The following is a 25,986-nucleotide window of genomic DNA, read 5'->3' as shown; positions in this document are numbered from 1 at the left end:
AATTGCCCCATAAAGACAAAGCCTAGCTTGTTAGTGGTGTCAGCACCCAGGCTCTGATCCTAATAACCCCACTGATGAGAGGGGCCCAGCAGCTACCTCCTCAGAGACCATGGCCTTAGAGACGCTCAAGTCACAGGGTAAAGGAGACTTTACCGGAAGCCATTGCTCTGCAGTTCTCAGGACATCACCTGGGATGCTGTGAAAGTCACACATGCCCCACCTCACCAACAGAGCAGGGGTCTCCAAACCACTTACAAAGTGATTCTCACATGCAGGCAGGACCACAGAGCTGAGCGAGATTCCCTGCTCACAGGGAGAGGAACCTATTGTTCCTATTTTCTACGGTTCTTCAAAGTTAAGCATAAATACAAAAGCTCCAGAAAGAAATCATTCTTCATCTACCAAGATGAATGTGCTCAGAAAAGTAGAAAAATAACCAGTGTTGGTTAGCATGTGGAAAAACCAGAGCCCTCCTGTCTTACTGGTGGGAATATAAAAATGGAGGAAACACTGTGAACAACAGTGGCAGCTTTTTAAAGAGCCAAACGTAAAATTGCCACCAGAGCCTAGCAGATTCTTCCCTAGGTACACCCCTAAAGAATTAAAAACAGGCACTCAGGAAGTACTGCGTGCCCATATCCATGGCAACAGTAGTCACAATAGCCAAATGGCAGTGGAAACTTGGGCACCCATTTACAGGTGACTGGACAAATGAACGCATGCATCATTCATCCATGACAAACAAATGAATTACGACATGCTGGAATACGATGGAACTTGGAAGCAAATACCAAGTCAAACAAACCAGGAGACTGGACTATGAGGGTGACCAGGGAGATCGTTGGGAAAAGGTTAGAAAGAGTCCAACTTTGTTTGCATCGATCAGGAGGAGGCTGGAGAGATGGCTCCGCGGGTAAACACCTGCTGCACAAGTGTGAGGCCTTGAGTTTGCCTCCTCAGAACCCATGGAAAGCAGGGCACAGCAGCAACCATGCATCTGTCATGCTAGCATCCCCCCCCACAAGATGGGAGGGGACACAGGAGAATCCCCTGAGCTCAAGGGCCAGCCAGCCAGGTGCATGCTGTAGTGAGCCAGAGGACCACTGCCTGAAGTTTTCTCCCTGACCTCCACATGCATGCTGTGGCACTCACATACACACACTCGTATACAGGACAGACACACACACACACACACACACACACACACACACACACACACACACTATACTTTTAAAATTTAAAGAAAAACTTTATAAAAGAATAGGAATGGATGAAAGCTCAAGCCTTGAGGAGCTAAGTGGGTCTGAAGGAGTCAGGAAGGGTGCCGCTCTCTCTGCCCCTGCAGGGATACCAGGCAACAGAGGAAAGGATGGCCAGGGTGGCCCCATCTCTCCCCAGGGGCTGGCACTTGCTACTGGCGGCTTGTGTCCTGTAGACAGAAGGTGAGGGGACAGGGTAATAAGGGCTATGTGAATGGCAGGGAGTCATTGGGAAAGGTTAAAAAGAACTCAACTTCCTTAGCATCAATGAAAACTAAGTTGAGCGATCTGTCTGCTCCTGTGATCACAGGCAAGTGTTCTGAGAACTGTGACCAAGGGGGGATTTCGGGGGAATCCATAACATTCATGCAATGAAAGGCAGAGGTAGCACAGACGTATGCGCTCTCCCTTCCAAGCTGGGTTCTAGGCCTGCAACCACCCTGCCCACCTCCAGGACAGAAAACAGCTTCTGCTGGCCTTTTCACGGGCACTTGAGGTAACAAGGCACTGTTTGAGTAAAAAGCAGTAAAAACACTACCTCATACTTTCACATTCCGTGGGCAATTTTTTCCACCCCTCTATCCCCCAATTCACTTAATGTAGCACTGGAAAAACAAACCCTCCCTGAGACACAGTGCCCTCCATTCAGTTCAAACACAGGGCTGGAATGGAGATCAACCCGCAGGCAGCCACACAGAGTCACTGTTACCCGCCTGGCTCAGAGACGGTGGCCTCAAAGGCCCCACCCTGCCCAGCCACATCAGTGACAGAATCTATTTTAAGTCCCCAAGATCCCTGGGGTCTGCCAGAGAAGGTGGCCTGTTCCAGAGGTGGGGCCAAATGCCCTGCAGAAGCACAGAGACACTCTCCCAAGCACCTGCAGTGAAATTAGGAAGAGAATGCCTCCCATCAGCCTTTGTTTCTAGAAGCACTGAGTGACAAGTAAATAAAATCACCAATTCCAGCCACAAACCCTGGGGTCAATCAGAGAGAGAGAGACAGAGGGGGAGGGGGGAGGCAGGCAGGGAGAGAATGAATATGAACCTGCAAGAGCTGAGACACATCTGATCCTCCTTGTCCTTAATTCCACTTCCTGGAGGCCACTGTCAACCCCTTTCCTCTCCCAGCCAGAGCAAATAGACAGCTCCTGCTTTTACTTAATGCTAGTGTTAGAGTCATCCCTGCTATTTTAAGGTTGGGGATAGAGTTGGAAGAACTCAATCAAAGAATATTAACGAAAGGAAAAATATCTTCTAATTATATTTAGAATTTCTTTTCATTTATTAAGTTTTTATTTCACCGTCACATTTGTTGCATTAGTGGTTTCTAACGTTTTGATAAAAATTAAATATTTAAAAATTTTTGTTTTATCTAGAGAACTTTTCCATGTATTATATAGAAATACATCAATATTAATTTTTAAAAAATCATACTTTTTACTATTTTCTCAGAACCATAGATTTTTGAGAGGGAGGAAAAGGTAAGGAGGAAGTGATAAAATTATCTTTTAACTAAAATAAAAATAAATGGCCAGGCACGGTAGTGCCTGCCTTTAATATCAGCACTTGGGAAGCAGAGACAGGTGGATCTCTGTGTGCTCCAAGCCAGCCTGGTCTAGATGGTGGGTTCCAGGACAGCCAGAGCTACATAGTGAGACTCTGACCCCACCAGTAAATTAAAAAAAAAAAATAATAATAAGTTAACTAAAGAAAGTGCTTTCCAAGGCTGCGGCAGCTCAGGGGCAGGGTGCTTATTTAAGTACTCATGAGGAGCTCAGCTCCATCCCCAGTGCTGAAGTACTTAGTTAGAGTTTGCTATTAAACCACTTTCAAGTCCAACAGCCTGGCATGCTGCCGCTCACCGCTTCCAGACGCTTCAGGTGCTGGTGCAGGTTAAGAGCCAGGCGATCCCACCAGCGGCCTCTGCTGTCAGGACAGTAGATTTTCTGAGACAGGAGGTTTTCAAGTTCCTCAACGGCTTCCTACGGCAGCGATAAAAAGAAAGGCTGTTAAATGCTAGAAGCATCAGACAGAAGTCAACAGGGCTGGTCTGTTCGCAATGAAGGCCAAGGACCAGGATGACAGGTAGGAGTTTGAGATGTTCCCCTGCATGACCACTTCCTGGATTTCAAGAGACCCAAGTCAAAGACCCAGCTTGCCATTTGCTCTTTGTAAAATATCATCTGTCAAGACAGAAACGCCACAATAAAAGGGAACTCTGGCAATTTCTTAATCTTAATCTAAGGATGTGACCAAATTGTCAATTTGTGACAATAAACTATCTCCAGACAATCCATGACAGAAGACAAGGGGGTGTGAGCTTTTTACCCACAAGATCTAGGGTAACTACAGAGTCTTACACCAAGCTCTGAGACCCAGGTAAGGCTGACTGAGCTCTGAGCCCCTACCAGGCTCTGTTCATGACCATCAAGCCTTCCCAGTACACACACTCATCAAGTCACAAGCAAACAAAACTGCTGCTGACAATGGCTATTTTCTCTCTACCAAAGAGAGACAGGACAGCAGGGTGCCTGTACTAAACAAGCTTTCCTCAGGCTCTTAGTGCTGATGTAATAGCGGGAAACACCAGAGCCCAAGAGGTCTTCACTCCCATGGGTATCACAGTCCTATCAGTGAAGGGTGGAGGAGGGTGCTCTAACCTCATACATGCGAAGTCTCTCCAACACTTCAACAGCCCGGGAGAAAATCCTCGTGTAAATCCACCCCACAGTAAAGCAGCGCAGAAAGAGTGGCAAGGTCTCGTGGTACCTGAAACGACAACCAAGCCCACAGCTTAATAACTTATAGAGAACTGTAAGAAGGGACAGAGTGTTGAATTCTGATCTCTAAAACAATATACTCCAGTACTGCACCACAAACATATCATCACAGCCAAGCCCCTGCCCCAGGACACTCAGTGGAGTGAGATGAGAATACCTAATGAGATTTTAAACTGAGGTCAGCATGTAAACCTCACCCACAAACATGGACAAGCCTTCCTCAGATCTGGGTTTAACCTTCTTCAAACATTACTTAAAAATACATTCTACATTTTACCTTTCTGCATATACTGAACCAACTATTTAAAATTAAGTTCATTTTTGTAACTGACATAGAGACGCACAAAAACTGTATAATTAACGGAGTGTGACATGATACTCCAACACACGCCAACGCTGTAATCAAGTTGAATAGTCTACCTCTTTAATACCACTCACTTCAGGGTTTGTTTTCATTCTGGGCAGTCTCAGCTAGGTTTACTGCTGCTGAGATGAAACACCATGACCAAAAGCAACTTGGGGATGACAGGCTTTATTTGGTTTATGTTTCCACACCACTGTTCAGCACTGAAGGAATCAGGACAGGAACTCAAACAGGGCAGAAAGAAACCGGGAGGCAGGAGCTGATGCAGAGGCCATCGAGGGCTGCTGCTTACTGGCTCGTCCAGCCGCTTTCTTATAGAACCCAGGACCACCAGCCCAGGGATGGCACCACCCGTGATGGGCTGGGCCCTCCCCCATCCATCACTAATTAAGAAAATGCCCTACAGGCTTGCCTCCAGCCCGATCTTATAGAGGCAGAGGCATTTTCTCAGTTGAGGTTCTCTTCTTCAGCTGACTCTAGCTGGAAGGAAACTAGCCAGTGCAGGGAGGTGTACATGTCTGTGTTAAAGTGTGTGCAGGTACCTGTACACAAGGAGGCCAGAAGTTGGCACTGGGTATCTTCTCCAACCCGTCTCCACCTTGCTTTTTGTTCTTGCTTTTAATATTTCTAGTTTAATGACTACTTCATACATATATACAATGCGTCTTCCTCATAGCCTCCGCCCAGGACCTTCGACTCTCTCCAACGTCCTCTGAGGACAGAGCTCAAGCCATGGGTTCCACCCCCAACACTGGGAGACAAAATAAAAGAAAACACACAGCACTCACCTCAGTGAAGGGTGGCTCTTCAGTTGGTCCCAGTCTCTTTTTGCACTCTGGGAAAGCTCCTTAGCTTCTTCCCAGTTCCCATTGGCCATGGCAGCTGAAATGTCACTCAGCATGTGTGCAGCCGCTGCATATCTAGGGAAAATGCCACGTGGGTCTAAGTCAAGGAGTCCTTCCATGACAATTCCCACATCCTGGCCACTAGACTTATGTTCATGAGAATGTGAGGGATGCACAGGACACGGTGGTGCTTGCTTCAATCCCAGCACTGGGAAGCAGAGCAGAGGATGTGTGGATCTTTAAGTTCCAGGCCTACAAAGAGAGTTCCAGGCTACCTGAGGCTACCCGCTGAGACCCTGCTGTGGTAGTATTGTGTTCCCCAAAATATTGTGCACTCTAATAAACTTATCTGGGGTCAGAGAAGAGAACAGCCACAATATTAAACATAGAGGGTAGGCAGTGGTAGCACACACCTTTAATCCTAGCATTCCAGAGGCAGAAATCCCTCTGGATCTCTGTGAGTTCAAGGCCACATTGGAAACAGCCAGGCATGGTGACTCACACCTTTAATGCCAGAAAGTGAGCCTTTAATCCCAGGGAGTGAGGCAGAAAGCTGAAAGATATATAAGGCGTGAGGACCAGAAACTAGAAGCATTTGGCTGGTTAAGCTTTAAGGCTTCTAGCAGCATTTCAGCTGAGACACATTCAGATGAGGACTCAGAAGCTTCCAGTCTGAGGAAACAGGATCAGATAAGGAAATGGCGAGGTGAGGTAGCTGTGGCTTATTCTGCTTCTCTGATCTTCCAGCATTCACCCCAATAACTGGCCTCAGGATTGATTTTATTAATAAGAACTTTTAAGATTCTGCTACACCCTGCTTCAAAAATGAAAAAAAATCAAAACCACAAAAAAGTGAGGTATATTTAAGTTGCATTTGAGTAATAATTTAGTACAGCTCTCCTCCACTGCTCAGAATGGCCGTGACTGATTCCGGCTGCCCTACTAGGAAGACAGAAGCATTTGCACTGTAAGATCACAAAGCTCCTGGGCTCTGGCATTCACTCGTTCACTAATTGAGAGGCACCAAGTAAATCTGTAACTGACTTCAGAACTGTAGCAAGATGTCACTTTGACACAGTAAGCAATGTAGTCAGAAGCGCACTGGGGCACTGCCCAAGCCAAAAGGATGACAGAGTATTTCCAAAGTAACCGGGAACACTCGGGGGAGACACAGCTGATCCAACTCCCACCGGAACCAAGCCCCCCACACTTTACGCCACCTCCCTCAACTGCCACCCGGCTAGTCCTCGTCACCATCTGGACTCACGTGGGCAGTGCCCATCCCTCATCTGTCCGGAAGCCACAGTCCTTGCTTCCCCAACCTTTTCTCAATGGCAGTAGACATACTGACCTCAAACAGTACTCTCCTCCCCACGCCCAGCCTCCTCCTTCCATGCTCTCTCTCCCCTCCCCTCATGCCCAGCCCCTTCCCTCCATTGTCTCCCCCCTGCCCCCCTCCCCCCTGCCCAGCCCCTTCCCTCCACTGCCCCCCCCACTCACCACTCCCCCCCTGCCCAGCCCCTTCCCTCCACTGCCCCCTCCATTCACCACTCCCCCCATGCCCAGCCCCTTCCCTCCACTGCCCCCTCCACTCACCACTCCCCCCATGCCCAGCCCCTTCCCTCCACCCACTGGTGGTCCTGTCATCTCCCCATCCCCAGGCTTGTCTCCCCTGCCCCTCACTCCCTGTGATATGGGTGGCTCCTCCCCCAGGTCTCCAACCTTGGCACTGAGACATGGAGGAACTCCTGCCCACTGTTGCTCCTGTGGCTCTCTGCTTCTTTGGAAGAACCTGCTGCCTCCTCACAGGCACAGGCAGGCTGCTTCTCTCATCTAATGGCTATCTGACTACCTGCTTCACCTGAGTCACCTATCACGATGACCCAGTGACTTCACCATCACTGAGGATAAAGAAGAGCATTTTAAATGTCCATTTCCCCACCTCCCTTCACCTACCAACATGCCCGTGGCCCTTCAGGGCCATCTATCTCCAGTGAACTACATCGTCTTCAAAATTTCGACCTCAAGTATTTCATCCACTGGCTGCTAGCCAAAGCAACCCCAGCTAACTTAATTGAGTGCAAGCAATGAACTCTTCAGCTCACAGCATCCCGGCTGCCCATGGCCACCATGACATGTTGGCCACAAGCACTCTTTGTCCTCATGACCTGCACATTCATCCGGAACCAGTCAGTCCAGCTCTCTTGGTGTGCACACTGGCTCTCTCCTCTTTGTCTGTGCCAAGGCCCCGACTTCTGCAGAAGGAAATCATAGGATGGGGGCTAACTGGTCCTACCTGACTCAAGACCACTGTGACAAAACAACAAAACTGCCTTGCCCTCCCTTTCCCCTACAGCAGGTCAAGGGTGACACAGGACAGCATCTACTGAGGGCTAGTGGTACCCCACATCCTGCCCCCTGGCCTCGACAGCTCTCCCACGTTTCCCTCCTGATCATCATCTCATGATGGCACCATCACCCCAGGTAGAACATCCACTCCTCTCTGTCTCCTTCATCCACTAATGATCAAGTCGTTTCTGCTTCCAAACTGTTTTTGATATACTGACCTGTGTCCACTGCCACTGCCCAATCAGTATGTCACGACCTTCATCCTTCACCTAGACCACCACCAAAGTCAAACTAGCCTTCTTCAGCTCTCCTGCTCACCTTTGACTTCTGCTCCATAAGGCTGCTCTGGTTAAAAACATGGAATCATGGAATACACCCTTCAGCGGCTTCCCAATACTGGGAAGACCCAGGCTGCAGCCCATCTCACTGAGGTCAAGCAACCTCTGGTCCCTGCAGCTTGTCCTTACACTGCTGCTCCCCAGAGCTCGAGCCAGAAGCCTTCTGTGTTTCTCCAACACAGCCAGCTCCTCCACGCCTCAGTTTACCTTATTGTTGAATGCATGCCCACCCTGGTCCAGGCATGGCTGCCTTCCCATTCTCGTGTCTTATTTCTGATGTCAACTCTCCAGGGCCACTCCCCAACACTACTTAGAGTAGAACTTCTGCAGCCTACTTCTCAATGGTCACATCATTATTTTAATTTATTACTTTTACTTTATGTATATGTGTGTTTTGCTTACATGTATGTAAATGCACTGCATGTCTATCTGGTGCCCACAGAAGCCAAGGGAGGGTGACAGATCAGATCCCCTAGAGCTGAAGTGACAGATGGTTGTGAGCAGCCATGTAGATGCCAGAAACCGAGCTAAGTCCTCTGCAAGAGAAGCAAGGGTTCTCAGGTGCTGGGGCAGCTCTACCGCCATGTCACATCATTTTTATACACTGGAATTTTCCTGCTTCTTGTCTCCCCAGTGAATGGTCCCCTCGGAGTCAGCAGCCTTACCTCCTCCACTGTTCTCACTCCACTGCTGTGTCGAGCACTCAACACAGCTTTACCGAATAACTGAGGATCACTAATCTCAAGTGCAGAAGTGGGCAAAGGGCTGTCAGGTCAGCTCCCATGTTACAGGGTTCGGATACTATGGCACTTTCAGAGGTCAACTAAACCCATTTCATTCATAACCAATGGGATTTTAATGACTTCATTAGAGCATAGGTCGAGTTTGCCACCCGTGGTTTTGTCAACCACAAAACTGTCCTATGAGGGTCGTGACGACATTCACAGCAATAACTAGCTGTGTGAGGCACTACACGAAGGCCAGACTCTAAGCACTTCCCACGTGCTCACACCCATCCGTAAGAATAAACCATCGCCCTCCCTTGTCACAGATGAGGTAACTGTGACAGAGTAACTTCACAGTCCTGAGCACAGTGAGGCTGGAGCGTGGCTTCAGGGTAAGCAGGCTCACCAAAGAAAAAGGTATAAAGCCACAAAGAATAAAACCCACGAGAGGCAGGAGACACCTAGAAACAGGGTAAGGTCTCAGGACTAAAGAAGATCTGGCTGGAGACTCATTCCAAATGAACACGAGCAAGACATAAGCTTCCTGCAGCGGAGGCAAAAGATGCTAAGGTTGGTTTACCTTGACGCTGATTTGATTCAATAGTTCCAATGAATTCAGTTAGAGAAGGAGTGTTCTCAACACTACTTAATGCTCTAAAGCAAAGGTCTGAGTCAGTACTGGTTAAATTTGAGTTATAAGTCTTTTTTTTTTTTTTTTCTTCGAGACAGGGTTTCTCTGTGTAGCTTTACACCTTTCCTGGAACTCACTTTGTAGACCAGGCTGGCCTCGAACTCACAGAGATCCACCTGGCTCTGCCTCCCGAGTGCTGGGATTAAAGGTGTGCGCCACCACCGCCCGGCTGAGTTATAAGTCTTAAATCAATAACCAAAAGCAACAAGTCAGGAAACTCATTTTTTGTATAAAAGTGGCTTTTTCCTTTTTTTAAGGAAATACAACAGCATGGTTGTGCACACCCACATAACCAACACTCAGGCGGGTCAAGAGCATAGGGCAAGAGGACTGTGATCGCTAGGTCAGCCTAGACTATGTAGGCAAGAAAAACCCTATCTAAAAACGAACAAAAAGGCAATAAAATAAAAACTAGGGGGGCTGGAGAGATGGCTTAACGGTTAATAGCACTGACTGCTCCAGCAGAGGACCCAGGTTCGATTCCCAGCACCCACATGGCGGCTTACAGCTATTTGTAACTACAGTTCCAGGGGACCCAACACCCTTCCACAGGCAAAACAAACACCAATGCACATACAAATAAATAAATAAATATTTAAAAAAACAAACAAACAAACAAACAAACAAACAAACAAAAAACTAGGTCTTTCTACCGGGCGGTGGTGGCACACGCCTTTAATCCCAACACTCAGGAGACAGAACCAGGAGGAGTTCTCTGTGAGTTCGAGACCAGCCTGGTCTACAAAGCAAGATCCAGGACAGGTTCCAAAACTACACAGAGAAACCCTGTCTCAAAAAACAAACAAACAAACAAACAAAAACTAGGTATTTCTTTCTTTCTTTAAGACCGATACCATTTTTCGGTCAAAGCCCACTGGTGATCAAGCCAACGTTCATAAATTCCACGACGTGCTGTGTAAACTCCCAAGTTCTAACTCAGTGTGTATGTGATCCTAACACACACGCATAAGCTCTTATCAGTCTGGTCTGAACGCTGTGACTGGGAAAACACGTTCTGCCTTATTCATCCCAACACATCCTCAAGGCAGGGTTGTCAAAATGTCTGTGGCACGAAAGTCTTTCCTGCCCCAGCTACTCAGGAATGGAACCTAGTGAAAACTTTGGTGGCTTTAACTCTAAACTCACTGACTCAGCAGCCCTGGTCTAAGTGCATGTCTGCATTCTCCTGGAGATGGAGAAGCGCACGTGAGGAAGGCACGGGATGATAAGCCCCGAAAACTTAAAAATGACCGTGGCACGCACTCCGTGTTTCCACATCAGCTGGCAAGAAAAAAATAGCAAGACCTCTTATTAAATTTTAAAATGCACACAGATATCGTAGTGACTCAGTGTGACCTCACCTGATGAGGTCCTCTCTGTCCCTGAAGATCTGGGTCTTCCGACTGACGATATACTGAGGAAATTCCATTCGGCCCAGATTGACCAACAGCACGGTAGAAAGCTGACCTTGACCCCCACAAGCAGCTTCTTCATCTTCCATGGAATCAGTCAAGGAAAACAGCAGCAAGACCCGGGAAAACACAGCCCTGGGGCCTTTACAGACTCGCAGGGACCGTCCAGCCAAGTCTTTAGCTCTAAAATAAAACAATACAGAATCACCTCTCTAGCTTTTATGCATTTGGACACAGATTTTTCAAATGATTCTCAGCTAAAATAAAGACAACTGGCAGTCATTGTTCTAAACAGGCAGCAAATGGGTCACCCCTGGCTGAGGGAAAAGTGAGGGCTACTTAGCCTTTCTGGAGGTCAGAGCCTCACTTGGGACACGGAGGAAAAGGATTGAATTTTTATCTCCAAGTGGTTTCTTATGGTTCTTACTCAGTAATGGCGCTTCCTCCCCAGTCACCGACTATACAGGGTGTACTATGGCCGTGAACACTCAAAACACCAGGGAAACTCATAAAAAAATGTATTACCTCTTTGATATCAGCAAATCTATCTCTCTCTCTCTCCTTTTTTTTTGGGGGGGGGCTTTTTTTTTTCTTTCTTTCTTTTTTCCTAAGAGTTTCTTTGTGTATCCTTGGCTGTCCTGGAACTTGCTCTGTAGACCAGGCTTGCCTTGGACTCACAGAGATGCACTTGCTTCTGCCTCCTGAGTGCTGGGATCAAAGGTGTGCACCACCCCCACCCGGCTCTAGCGATTCTCAGTTATTGATCTGAATGGCCACCTGCAGAAGGGGAACCCCTGGTACCAGTCTCAGCACCACAAACAACAACACAGACACCCTGCTTTGCTGAGCTCGATCATTCTCACTGCTTTCTATTACTCTAACACCAAGCTCTAGTCAGAGGATTCTAAGACCTCAAGCAACCTCTACCATCGGCCTGCTTTTAAAAATGATTACATGTATTTCTCTATTTGTGTGTGTGTGCACATACGTGTGCGGACACACACATGCCGAATATGTATAGAGGTCAGAGAACAATCGTCAAAGTCAGTTCTCTCCTTCTACCATGTGGGTCCTGGGAATCAGGATTCTAAGAGGCAAGCTCTTTCGCCTGCTGAGACATTTCACCAGCTGCTATAATAAACTTTTTAAAAATTAAAGATGAATTGCTCCCCAAAAGAGATTGAGCGGGGTAGGGAAGGATGGAAGGGACAGAAAGAGGGAGGGAGGGAGGGAGGGAGGGAGGGAAGGAAGGCAGGCAGGCAGGCAGGCAGATGAGATGAGGTACTTAAACCATCATTAACAGAAGCTCTTGGCAGGCAGCAGTTGAGACAAGTGGTGCAGATACACTCAAGGTGTGGTGCTATTCCCGTTTGCAAAGCTGTCTGGAAACACTGCCATTCCAGGACAACTAGAGGCATCTGCAGGGCCAGTTTGGAGGGCTGAACTAAATCTAGGGCCATGTGGCCCTTGTGGGCTACAGCAACAGTGTTCCTCGGCCTCGATACCATTGGTATTTAGGCTGGGCAATTCCTTGTTTGAGGGCTGGGGGTTCTCCTGTGTATTCTATAACAGGATGCTCAGCACATCCAGCTTCACTGACAAGATGCCATTAACACTGCCCCCTCCCGCAGTGGTGACAATCAGAAACTGTCTCTAGATGGTGCCTGATGCTCCTGAGGGGCAAAGTCACCCCCAGTTGAGTCAGTGGCCCTAGCGAAGACTTCACACCTTCTCATCTAGAAGCTTCTCAACGAAAAGCAGTCCTTGATCTCCAGGGGCACTGCAGAGATCAGTGTCCCTCTGAGAGCCCCGAGGCGCAGGAAGGGCCCTGGCATAGCGGCAGTTGATGGGAACTGCTCACCCACAAAGGCCAGCACCCACTCCTAAGCTGGGGTGGAGCTCCATCTGCCTATGTCTACTGGCCTGGGCATGCAGAGCACAGCAAAGCAAGCCTCTGGGCTGCAGAAGACCATGCAGGGACTCTTAGATTAAGAAAGCACCAATTTGTTTCCTCCATAGAGACCCAGAGCCAGGCACCGGCCACAGGTGGAGCTGTGGCAGATCATCTTCAAGGATTTCAGTACAAGTAAAATAGCCCAGAGAACGTTATCTTCATGCAACTCCAAATCTGGTGTTGCAAACTCTTCACTTTATTTCTCTTACGACATCTGGTCAGAATCTAAGTGCTGTTAATGAAAGCTGGTAATTTTAATGCGCATCTACTTACAAAACGTGACATATAAGGTTTCTTCTAGTTTAAAAATAAAAACAGCCGGGCGGTGGTGGCACACGCCTTTAATCCCAGCACTTGGGAGGCAGAGCCAGGCGGATCTCTGTGAGTTCGAGGCCAGCCTGGACTACCAAGTGAGTCCCAGGAAAGGCGCAAAGCTACACAGAGAAACCCTGTCTCGAAAAACCAAAAAAAAAAAAAAAAAAAAAACAGACAAAAAATAGTATTTTGAAAACAATTAACATACCAACTAGATAAGGATTTCATACTTTTGTAGGTACAAACACTTTTTTTTCTGGTACTGGGGATTGAACCTGGGACCCTGCACACATTAGGCAGGTGCTTGACCACTGGGCTACAACCCAAGCCCTAGGACTTCATACTTCTGTAGTCAACTTCTACAGACATAATTTATTAAAATGGAGTTGTTTATGTAGAGACACATATGTAACATACAAAATAAACAAGTATCTCATTTTATCCTCAACTGCTCCAAAATACTGCATCTTAGGCTAAATTAGATATACTCTAATTTTATGGATTTCATAGTAAAAGAACTCCCCAAGTTTTTATGATCCTCCCTAAATGAACAGCTCAAGTGCTTCCCAAAGACTAGAGAAACCATCCAAAGCACTGGGGAAAACTTAAAGAAGAAAAAAAAAGATGCATATTAAGCCTGGCTCACAATATTCCAATAACAAGCTTCATAAAGTAAAAGTGTGACTGACTGACAGCTGCCCTAAAGTCTGTAAGAACAGTCGTCACCGCTATTTTTAGTTCTTAGATAATAAATCATGAATCAGGACCAAAGGTCTATGCAAGCAAAGGCCTATGCAAGCAAAGGCCTATGCAAGCAAAGGTCTATGCAAGCAAAGGTCTATGCAAGCAAAGGTCTATGCAAGCAAAGGTCTATGCAAGCAAAGGCCTATGCAAGCAAAGGCCTATGCAAGCAAAGGTCTATGCAAGCAAAGGTCTATGCAAGCAAAGGTCTATGCAAGCAAAGGCCTATGCAAGCAAAGGTCTATGCAAGCAAAGGTCTATGCAAGCAAAGGCCTATGCAAAGCTCTATGCCTTTGCTTTACCATCTACTGATTTTTCTTGCTTCTAGAAATTAGAACAGTCTTATAACAAGAATTTTGGATAAACCACCAATAAAGCACCGAGGACGGTATATATAGTAAAGGCTTTCAGGGGTCAATCACAATGCAACTGTCATGAGCAGCCACAGTCTGAAAGGGTACACAGTCTAAACCATGCAGTTAGTGTGCTTATCAATACAGCAAACGTTTTCAGAGACGATGGCCACAGACCTTTTTAGAATCACTGCTCTGATTCCGGACTGAGTCTTGCCCCAAGTGCAGACTGAGCGCTGTCTGGCCAGTTTGAGAAAGGCATCTACCAGCTGCTGCTTCTGCCCAGCGGGGCTCACCACGTGGAAGGTTTTGGCCAGGGCCTTCAGTTCAGGAGCAGAAAGGAGTTCAAGTACATCGGAGAGTTCCTCCAACTCAGATTCTGAAACAGTTAACAACAACCAAAAGCTAAAAGTGGTGTTGTGGAATTTCCTATCACCTAACATCATTTACTTGGGGAAGGAAGAGAATTAGCTAAATGAAAATAAAATGAAATTTCAATAGAGAAACTGTAATGTTTTCCAAATAAATAAATAAATAAAAGCAGGAGTTTCCCAAGAATTCACCAAACTCTTTCCATTGAAGATTACAGACAACAACCAGGCAGTGGTGGAGCACACCTTTAATCCCAACACCTGGGAGGTAGAGGCAGGCAGATCTTTGTGAGTTACAGGCCAGCCTGGTCTACAGAGTGAGTTCCAGGACAACCAGAGCTACACAGAGAAACTCTGTCTCAAACAAACAAACAAACAAATGAAATAAAAAAAAAAAACCGCTATAGACAACAAACTATGAACAAACACTACTGGGACACATCCTCCATCTTTCTCATCTGTAGCCATGTGAGGGGTCCTCTTCAAACCAGACCACAGAGTAAAGTGACCATCAGTTTTCCTCCACACAGCCCTCTATTCCATGACACAGAGTGGGAAGACTTACATGGGCTCAGCCTTCCAGCATCCTGCTATGGTGTACCCCAGATCCCATACCAGGCCGAATGCATTGGGCTGAATCAGACCCAGCCATGTGTCTTTTTTGTTTGTTTGTTTTTCGAGACAGGGTTTCTCTGTGTAGCTTTGCACCTTTCCTGGAACTCACTTTGTAGACCAGGCTGGCCTCGAAATCACAGAGATCCGCCTGCCTCTGCCTCTCAAGTGCTGGGATTAAAGGCATGCACCACCACCGCCTGGCCCAGCCATGTGTCTTTAAGACACTCAGTTTCAGGCAATGTCTTCTTCCTCCGTTCATAAGTATTTACGGGGTGTACAGTTCTAAGGTCCTGGAGACACTGTAGTGAGCAAGGACCAAAGGGAGCTCATTTCCTACCACAATAATTACTCATGCCAGGCAGGAAAGGGTGGTATGAAGAAAAACAGAGCTAGGTGCTGGACAGATGGCTCAGCAGTGAAGAGCACTTGCTGATCTCCCAGAAGACCTGGATTCGGTTCCCAGCAGCACAGCCATCTAATTCCAGCCACAGGTGACCCGAAGCCTCTGGCTCGGGCACCTGTACTCTTAAGCACACGCCCACATGCAGACACACACAGCGATAGGAAATAAAATAAACCTTTTTTTTTTTTTAAATGAAAAACAAAATTATGTGAAGCCAACAAAGCTTGGCAGGGAGGGTGGCTGCTTTACACAGGACGGTCAGGCAGATCTCTTATGAGGGCACCGTGCAGAGTCAAATGTGACGAGGGACAGGTTTGTGCAGTAGGACGGTGGGCACTGGCCCAGGCAGAAAAGCCATTAAGTCCAAGCTTCTGAAAGGAGAGTGCATTCACCATGACAAAGACCACTGAGGACTGCAGTGTGGCTGCAAGACGCAGAGAAACAGCCATGAAATGTCCATGGTGAGCCATCGGGGCTCTGGTTTGGGTAAGGTTTAAAGGTAAGTCCCCTCTGTCAAACATGACAATCTATAGAATTTTCATCAGATCTTCCAAGTCAGGAGGAAGCAAGGATCAGCTTTCACCGGGGACTGGAAAGCAGAGCTGACCACTCAAGCCAGGATGCTGCTTTGTACCTCCACCCCTTCACCCGGCGTGCTCCACCCCTTCACCCGGCGTGCTCCACCCCTTCACCCAGCATGCTCCACCCCTTCACCCAGCATGCTCCACCCCTTCACCCAGCATGCTCCACCCCTTCACCCAGCAAGCTCCACCCCCTCACCCAGCATGCTCCACCCCTTCACCCAGCAAGCTCCACCCCTTCACCCAGCATGCTCCACCCCTTCACCCGCATGCTCCACCCCTTCACCCAACAAGCTCCACCCCTTCACCCAGCATGCTCCACCCCTTCACCCAGCAAGCTCCACCTCTTCACCCAGCATGCTCCACCCCTTCACCCAGCAAGCCCCACCCCTTCACCCAACAAGCTCTACCCCTTCACCCAGCATGCTCCACCCATCCAGTCACACCCTAGCAATCACCCTAACACCATCTTTAACTACTGTCCCCACTACAAACTCTTCCCCCTAAAGCTTTCTACTGTGATTGTTTATTTTGTCAAAAGTGTCCACTGAACTTGGCTGCACATCCTCATTCTCCCTATGCCCCTTTCCATCTGGGACTTACAGGACAACCCAGGGTATCCACAAGAGAAGATAGATGGATTCTCTAATGTTCACACAGCTCTAATTAAATTTTACAGGCAATCAACAGACAGAGGTGGTATGTGTGGGCACGGTGCGGATAGATATTTTTAGAGGAACACTTACTTCATCCCAGCTGGCTATATTTTCTCAGAGATGAGGAATTTGAACAGGATGAGTCAGGTTCTCGCTGGAAGACAAGTGCTCAAGAGGAATGTCCCCTTCTACGGCTCATCCCATCTCAGGCTGGGAGACTACGCTTGCACCAGGAAAGCAATGGCAGTCCATCCTTCACTGCCCTAGCGGCCTCCGCCCAAGAACCTGACCATCTTAAGTCACATGATAACCTGTTGCCCTAAACTAACAGCTTCAAGGTTTTTTCTTAAAGTAGTCATTATTTAGCAGACACTACTCGGGAGATGGCACCACACTAGCTTTCTCATAGAAATCCCACAGAAAGCGATTCTTAAATTCCATTTTCCTCTCAGTTCCTCCCTCCAACCATACCTGTCTGAAGGAAGCCCGCATCCTTTAATTCTTCAACCACAGGGGTTAAGTCTGAGGCAATCTCTTCATACTCCAGTTTGCCCATCTTGATCCAGGTTAATTTACGCTGAAAGAGCCTTACATACAACTTCTGACCACTAGCTGCAATAAAGTTCAGGAAAACAGCAAAAAATTATAACTTTCTTCTAAAAAACATACAGATCTCATTTACTTTTAGATAAAAAATGTATTATTAGAATTACACATTTTTACTTTATGTATGATGATGTCATTTCATGTTATAAACCATTAAAAATTCTACTTTGTCAATGAACACTGGCCATATTAAAACTTCTAAAATCAAGCTCCCCTACTTTTTAATCCAACAGTTCTACTCCTCAAAGAAGCCCTTCCCAGAATTCTAGCTGTTTTGTTCTCTGCTTATAGTTTAACACATGTGCTGGCTGGTTTTATGTCAATCTGATACAAGCTGGAGTCATTTGGGGAGAGAGAACTTCAGTTGTGAGAATGCCCCCACCATATGGGCCAGTGGGCCAGCCTGGGCTGCGTTTCCTTGACTGATGATTGATGACTGATGTGGGAAGGCCCAGCTCTGTGGGCAGTGCCACCCCTGAGCAGTGGTCCTGGGTGCTTTTAAGAAAGCAGGCTGTAGGGGGCGCTCACCAACCTAAGACAGAGTGCCTGTGTGGCCTGGGCAGGCGTCTCCATGACGGGTAAGGTGACCCGCTGACGTCCCATGCAACCTAAATCAGAAGCTCATTTATTAGTAAAAGGGGGACCTGTAGGGCCCTGGCCCCCGTTTTGGGTAACTGTTGCCTTGCTTGCTGACCTTGACCTTGATATCCTCCCTATGCTAATTCCCTGCCGGGTGGGTTCCACCCTCCTGAATGCTTAAGGGAAGTTCCTTGTCTATGTATCCTGCATAATGGGCATTAACAGCTTAGATGCAAGATTGTAAAACATCTGTAGATAACTTCTGCCCTCCGGGTTTTCCCATTGTGCTGTAAGCCTGTATTTAAGACCTCCTCCCTCCTTCAGTAAACGACATTTGGCATTTAAAAAAAAAAGAAAAAGAAAAAGAAAAATGCCTAGTGGCCAGATCTTATGGAGGAATTTTCTCAATTGAGGTTCCTTCCTTTTAGATACCTCTAGCTTTCATCAAGTTGATATAAAATTAGCCAGCATACTCCTAATATAATATACATTACATACATATCCTATTATTTCTGTTACTCTCAAGAACCCTGACTAATAAACCACAAGATACATGTAACTAGTAATCAAAGCTTAAAAAAAAAAAAAAAAAAAAAAAAAGCCGGTGGTGGTGGTGGTGGTGGTGGTGCACACCTTTAATCCCAGCACTTGGGAGGCAGAGCCAGATGGATCTCTGTGAGTTCGAGGCCAGCCTGGTCTACAGAGTGAGATCCAGGACAGGCACTGAAACTACACGGAGAAACCCTGTCTGGAAAAACGGAAGGAAGGAAGGAAGGGAGGGAGGGAGGGAGGGAGGAAGGAAGGAAGGAAGGAAGGAAGGAAGGGAGAAAGAAAGAAAGAAAGAAAGAAAGAAAGAAAGAAAGAAAGGAAGGAAGGAAGGAAGGAAGGAAGGAAGGAAGGAAGAAAGAAAGAAAGAAAGAAAGAAAGAAAGAAAGAAAGAAAGGCTGAACAAGTCATGAAGAACAAGCCAGTAAGCAGCAATCCTTGATGGCCTCTGCATCAGTTCCTGCCTCCAGGTTCCTATTCCATTTGGGTTCCTGCCCTGTCTTCCCTCAGTGATAGACTTGAGATGTGGAAGTGTAAGCTGAAATAAATTTTCTTTTGCTTCTGGTGTTTTATCACAGCAATAGAAACCTTAACTAAGACAATATACATTATTCTATTTTTGATTTAAAAAAAAATCTGAATTTCCTCCCCGAAATGTCTAGTTTTGATTTATGTAAACCTACTTAATTAACCTATTTAGTGTTTCCTTATTACTTTGATTATCTTTAAATTCCTGCCAGCTGTAAAAGGATATAATTACATATCTTAAAATTTCAAACATTTTTTTTCCCGTTTAAGGAAACAGACGCAATTAGCAGCAGCTGTTTTCATCTAAGATACACTGTACACAGCCAGGCAGGATGCCAAACACCTGTGAGCCCAGCACTCCAGAGGTGGAGGCAGGAGGATCAAAGTCATCTTCGGATAGAGAGAGCCTGAGCTACATGAGACCCTCCCTCAGAAAGAAAAAATTTTAATGAATAAATCAAAAAAGCAAAAAAAAGACAGGTTGTGTATGATTCTCCATAAAGAGCAACACACAAGACCCTGTTGAACTTGCGTTGGACAAACTGTTCCTGTTTCTTTGTTGTTTTGGTTTGGCTTTTTGAGATAGGGTTTCTCTGTACAGCCCTGGCTGTCCTGGAACAGAGATCCATCCATCCACCTCTGCCTCCTGAGTGCTGGGATTAAAGGCGTGCACCACTACACCCCGCTCCCAAACTGTTCCAACTTCTAGGTTTTGAAGAAGCAGAGCTACCAACTACTCAGGAAGTCACATTCCAACAGTCGGAACCTAACCAGAGAATTCTGACCACTCTGGATGAGGAGTCAAGGAATGCTATTACATCATCACTTCCATCCTCCGGTGAGAACCACACATGGACAGAAGCTGTGGACACAACTGTGCCCACAGAACTACTGTCGCATATTCAAAAGCAACACCATTGTGTTACCGGGTGGATTTTGTAGTAATGTTCAGGTTTTTTTTTTTTTCGGTTTTTCGAGACAGGGTTTGTCTGTGTAGCTTTGGAGCCTGTACTGGAACTCACTCTGTAGCCCAGGCTGGCCTTGAACTCACAGAGATTCGCCTGCCTCTGCCTCCCGAGTGCTGGGATTAAAGGCGTGCGCCACCACCGCCCGGCTTTCTTTGATTTTAATGCCCTGACATGGCCACACTTCATTAGAAGACAACGTGGCCACCAAAGCAGGTCTTCTTAGCTAAACTCCAGAGACATCATGGCTCGGGACTAACAGTGACAGCCACACAAGGATGGCTTTTGCATCCAACCTGCACTACCAGCACGGAGCCCCCACTGGCTGCCGAGGATGTAAGCAACCAACTCGTCTTTTTCTGCACCAATTTAAGCTTGCATTCTTCCATTTCTTCCACACCCCACCTTATCTCACCATCACCACCCCCTCCTGGGGATTTTACTGTCCTTGAAGACACAGGATGTGAAACAGAAAACATCCTCAATGGGAACGTTGATCACAGGACAGAAGCACAGTTACACTTCTGTGTGCCAGTGCTGTGGTTTTTTGTTTGTTTGTTTTTAAATCTGGACACTGGACATCGCATTACCATCATCAAAACAGACATATAAGAAATAAGACAGCATGATGCCGGGCGGTGGTGGCACACGCCTTTAATCCCAGCACTCGGGAGGCAGAGGCAGGTGGATCTTTGTGAGTTCGAGGCCAGCCTGGGCTACAGAGCGAGTTCCAGGACATCCAGGGCTACACAGAGAAACCCTGTCTCAAAAAATAAAATAAAAATCAAGGGAAAAAATAGTAAGAAGAAGAAAGCTACTGCCGTCGTAATTGAAGTACTGCTTGCCCAGCAGACATCACCAGGCACAGGAACTTGTTTTTAATGGGCCGATCCTGGACACAGACCTTGTAAGAGTCCGAGTCCCACGATACTCCCACAGTGACTCCTGGTGGTCAGTACACTACTGCCCCTTACGTCACACACAAGTCAGGTAAGGAAGAAAACTTGGAAAGCAAACAGGCTGAAGATACCTGACAACTGGTAAAACTTGGTTATAATCCCCTTCTCCTGTTCATCGAAGAGCTCCATGTCCTCCTCATTTTCCAGGATGGCCTGCAGCACCACCAGGAAGCTCCTCAGGTAGTATGGGTGGCTCAGTGGAGGTTGAGCTGTCTCCCTGGGAACCTCCCAACTGGATCCCTGCTTCAGGGGGCTGTAAATCTTTGGTCTCTTTCGGCTGTTACTCCCTGTAGAAGCATCCAGGGGACTGTCTGATTCCACCTCGTTACCAGACACTGGTGTTTGAACCTCAGCATCCACAGTCATTTCCACCTCTTCACGGCTGCATGCCTCGAGCTGTTTAGCAAACCCCGCCCCGACCCCTCTGGCATCCTCTTGCTCTACAAGACTGTCTCCTGAAGCAGACTTCATGTTATTCGCAAGAGTTAAGTCTAATGAAAACAATGCGGGAGCTGGAGCTGAAGATGCAGGGGTGAGGGCTGACTCCCCGCGGGAAGCTTCTTGGCTTTCATCTTTCATGCTTTTACTGCTCTCTACCTTGTGTTCTGAAGCATTCTCTTCCTTCAGCGACGCACAAGAAAACATGTTTTCCTTTTGAGAACTGTTCAAAATCTCATCTTTGCCCTCTGTCTCTGAACATACATCAACCAGGCTGGTGCCAGGTGTGGACGGAGAACTCTGTGGACAATGACTGGCTAGTCCCTCCTTCCTATCCAGGGACTTTTTAACTTTTATGTATTTTCTGGACAATTTAGACGACAGACTCCCCAGAGACATAATTTCCACATTCTGATTTTGCAGCTCGTTTTGAATTCTGCACACCGAAGCATCTTTAAAGTAGGGACTGGTCTGCTGTTGTGTGCCCAGTTTTGAACCACATTGGACGGGAGTTAAACTGCTCTTTGGTGGTGACAACTTCTGAGGTGTTATGTCTTCTAAAGCAATACTGGGTAAATTTGACCTGGGCACCGTTGGATTTGTTAAACCAGCCTGCACAGGCTCAACCTGAACTACATCACCATTGTTAGCACAGGACTCATCGAGATGCCAAATTAGGTCGTACCTAGGCACCATTTTATGACAAATTGAACACGCAAGTTTAGCAGGTGGCGCATTGTTAAAATACGAAATAATCGAATGAGATTGGCTCTTTGTAGTTTTGCTGGTAGATAAGCTTCTGCGGGGCCTTTTTTGGTCAGGTGATTTCCCTTGTGACATCACGACTATCAGAAAAAGTGGGTGACCCAAGAAGGAAATTCGGGTAATCTCAGGTGAAGGACCGCAATGTTATATTTTTACTCCCTTGGCTTGAATTAAGAAAAGGTGCCTGCTATCACCTTATCAGTTAGGACAGCGGCCACCCGGGGTGAATGACCCCAAAAGTTTACTTTTACTTTCGCCTTGAACTAATGCAAAGTGACATAACATTTGGTGTCGGTATTCGTTCAATTTCTTCTCCCTACAAAATAAAATACGTGAGTTAAAAACATTTTTACGCATCAACGGGGTTGGAAGACAACTGAAACGTGGAATGGCAACTTCTGGAATGAGAACCCTCGGCCTGACAACAGATCGGGGCTGTCCTGCAGCCCCGCGCAGGCTCTGTGTCCCTTGCCTCACAAGGACCGAGCTGCACTTACTTCCAGGCCCTTTCTAGAACCATTCTTCTTAAAAAGAGGACGCTGGCTCTCTCAGAATCGCCCTGAAGTCACTGCAGCGGAACCAGCCCAGCGGCGCGCGGAGGGGCACAGCGGCGGCAGCCCGCGCTGCAGGCTTTCCCAGCCGATCCCCGAGTCTGCACAGGCTCGGCAAGTGGAGGCCCGAGCGATCGAGCTGAGGGAGGGCGGATTGAGAACTGGAGGGTGGAAGATGGAGCAATGCTCCCCTCTCAGGCCTTCTCTGTTCCCTGCTAGATGAAATATGATGTATGGTGTGGGTGGGTGGGTAGGGGTGTGTGTGAGTGGGTGGTGTGTGTGTGTGTGTTAGCAATAGCAAAATGAATGAAAGCAGCCACGTGACCGCACAGCCTCAAGTGCTTCAAAAGCCATACACTAGGGTAGCACAATGCTAACCTTTTGTGGGTGGTAAGTTAGAGATGTTACTGTAGTCCCTTTTTGTTTTGTTTTCCAAGACAGGGTTTCTCTGTGTAGCCCTGACTGTCCTGGAACTCACTCTGTAGACCAGGCTGGCCTTGAACTCAGAGGTCATCCTGCCTCTGCCTCCCAAGGGCTGAGATTAAAGGTGTGTGCCACTAGGCCTAGCTTTCCTAACACAACTGAAAATTAATTCAAAGAGATACACCTAAGATATGCTGATCATAATAAACATAATTAATTTGACTTGACAGGAAAAAAGGAGCAGAGGAAAAAAAAAAAGAGAAAATAAGTACAAAACCAAATAAATTTAGGTCAATAATGGCATTAAATGGTCTTTGATTCATATAATTAAAAGGTACAACCAATCAGATTAGCCTTAAAATGTAGTTCCCAACTATGTGTCACATGCAAGAGCCCAGTATAGCAAATCGTTTCAGTTTTTAAAATCTGTAAAAATACTGATAGGTAAACGGCGCTGGTGGCGGTGCTGTTTACTGCATGGAAAGGTCACGGTCATGACAGACCCCAGTGGTAATTTTGGAGCTTTATTAGGAAGGAAAGTAGGGGGAAGAAATAGAGGTGAGCCAGGCCTGGGGGAGGTAGCAGAGCAGGATACAGAGAAAGAACAGAGAGGAAACAGAGAGGGTGGGGATCCGAGTCCGGCTTTTTAAGGGGTACATAGTCACCAGCATCTGTTGTTGAGGCAAGACACAAGACCCCGAGCTGCGCATGTGTGGGAGTGAGGGCAGGATCCTAACAAATACAAACTCCTAGGATCATATAATACTCAAATCACTACTAAAACTAACATCTTAAGGTGTAGGGAGACCATTACTCAAAAGTAGTTATTCAGAGGTAAAGAATATACCAATAAATTCAATTTTGAATAAAACTTTGGGGAAAGTTTCTGGCTGTGGTGATACACACCTTTAATCCCAGCACTTGAGAGGCAGAGGCAGGTAGATCTGAGTTGGAGGCCAGCCTGGTCTACATAGGCTTCCTAGGCTTCCTGGGGCTGCATAGTTTGGCCCTGTCTCAAAAATAAACATTAACTTGGGGAAAAATTTTAATGTCATACTAGTGGTGTCATAGTACGAGAACGTCCCCCAGACTCATGCTAAAATTTAATGGCCAACAGAGAAATGTTTCAGCAGGTAAGGCCTAACAACCTGAATTAGAGGACCAGGATCCATATAGGAGAGAACTGACTTAAACATTTTCCTCTTACCTCCAGACCTGTGTGGCATCCTGAGGACTGAGCCCTTAGAGATTGGATACAATAAGCACCATTGTCAAAAGAATTTGGGAAAAGGGACCAGAGATGGCTCTGATGTTAACAGCACTTGCTGCTCTGACAGAAGACCTGGGTTCAGTTCCAAGCAACTGCCACTCTTGTTCCAGGGAGCCAATGCACATGCAACCATGCAGGTACTCACACATATATATCAAGCCTTGGGGGAGGAGTCCTCCCACCTAACCATCCAAGGACAAAGCAACAAAATGCCACTTTGATGCTGACATCTCTCTTACCAGACACCACTCTATCTGAACTGTTAAGAATTATTTATAAATTCGGTAGGGTGGTGGTGGCACATGCCTTTAACTCCAGCACTCAGGAGGCAGAGGCAGACCGATCTCTGTGAGTTCAAGGCCAGCCTGGTCTATAGAGCAAGATCCAGGACAGGCACCAAAAAAAAAAAAAAAAAAAAAAGAATTATCTATAAATTACCCAAATTTAGTTTCTTGTAGCAGCACCAGTAGACTCAGAGAACCAGTGTTTAATCTAACCCCATACAACTTAGTTCTCTCTGATTACAGTCACGTTCAGCATTAATAAAGAACTCTAAATGGGATCTTCTTCACCATTGGGTTTAGTCTCTGCAGGTGAGGAACTAGAGCCTTTCCAGTCGTTCTTAATCTGAGTCTCTTTCTCTGCCCAGCTGGATTAAGACTGGTTATTTTTCCATCCAGTCACGGCATTATCAGTGAAAGGCATTTTTTTTGAGTGGGGAGGTCTGAGCAATGGGCACTGGTGATCCCAGTGTTGTATTTTAAAAACGGCGGGAAGGAGTCACACCATACAGCAGGGTCCACGTAGGAGGTTTATTGAGGGGAAGGGGAGAGAGAAGGAGCAGAGAAGGGGGCAGGGACCAGTCCCTGGGGACGAGGAAGGGAAAGAGAAAGGAGAGACAGGAGGTTGTACAAGGCCGCCTTTTATCAGGAAATGTAGCGAATGCGCACAGGAGGTACTCTTAGTGGCTGCAGCTGAGGTACATCCTGTCAGGACCCTAAGGGCAGGCCAGTAGAGGCCTAAATGCTAACACCCAGGGGACTCTGAAGACGGCCAGTCCATACTCTAAGCTGTACTGAGCCTGTTGCTTCTGGACTCCCTTCGAGATCATATATCCGTCTTCTCTGTATCTTACTATGAACTGTAGCAGTAACCCTTTGTCCAGGTATTAAGGTTTTCCTAAGGTGAAAGATGTACGCCACATACATGAAAGTGTTGTTTTGTGAAATAACAGTCATAACAGAAGGAGAAGAAAACCAAGAACTCAAAGGACTATGTCCTTAGACAGCTGGTTGTGAGGAATGTGGCTGGCTCTGGGTGTGTCTCATAGCAGGCAACACGGCACATCAGTGGAATCAGCAGGATAGCACCAATGCAGGAAGGGGATGGAGAAGCTCAGACCCCTTTCACACCCAGAGAAACCCAGACGGTCTATTTGGTTTTTGTTGTTTTAGGGGCTAGTGTGATCTAACCTGACCTCCAACTCACTTTTCAGCTAACAAAATTCTTGCATTTCTGATCCTCCAGCCTCCATCTCCTGAGTGGCTCTGATTATGTGTGTGCCACCCTGAGTCTCACAGAGGCTTCCCAGTTAAATTTGCCAAA

The 25,986-nt window shown here is 46.9% G+C and overlaps 1 protein-coding gene across 1 annotated transcript in view; it reads right to left on the bottom strand.

Moving 5' to 3' along the window:
• Fan1 (FANCD2 and FANCI associated nuclease 1) overlaps nt 1-22,767 on the bottom strand; it is a 35,956-nt gene extending 13,189 nt beyond the window's left edge. The window contains exons 1-8 of the mRNA XM_059273459.1: nt 22,635-22,767; nt 21,006-22,453; nt 17,223-17,363; nt 14,303-14,504; nt 10,712-10,945; nt 5,191-5,322; nt 3,919-4,027; nt 3,121-3,240 (exon numbers count right to left, since the gene is read on the bottom strand). Of these exons, the coding sequence (XP_059129442.1) occupies nt 3,121-3,240; nt 3,919-4,027; nt 5,191-5,322; nt 10,712-10,945; nt 14,303-14,504; nt 17,223-17,363; nt 21,006-22,212 (2,145 nt within the window). The 5' untranslated portion in view covers nt 22,213-22,453; nt 22,635-22,767. The remainder of the gene's footprint in view (nt 1-3,120; nt 3,241-3,918; nt 4,028-5,190; nt 5,323-10,711; nt 10,946-14,302; nt 14,505-17,222; nt 17,364-21,005; nt 22,454-22,634) is intronic.
• Nucleotides 22,768-25,986: the final 3,219 nt, after the last annotated feature.

This window comes from Peromyscus eremicus, chromosome 1, assembly GCF_949786415.1.
Source record: "Peromyscus eremicus chromosome 1, PerEre_H2_v1, whole genome shotgun sequence".
NCBI classification, from domain to species: domain Eukaryota; kingdom Metazoa; phylum Chordata; class Mammalia; order Rodentia; family Cricetidae; genus Peromyscus; species Peromyscus eremicus.
The sequence above is the reverse complement of the archived record's forward strand: the minus strand, read 5'-3'. Positions and strand labels throughout refer to the sequence as shown.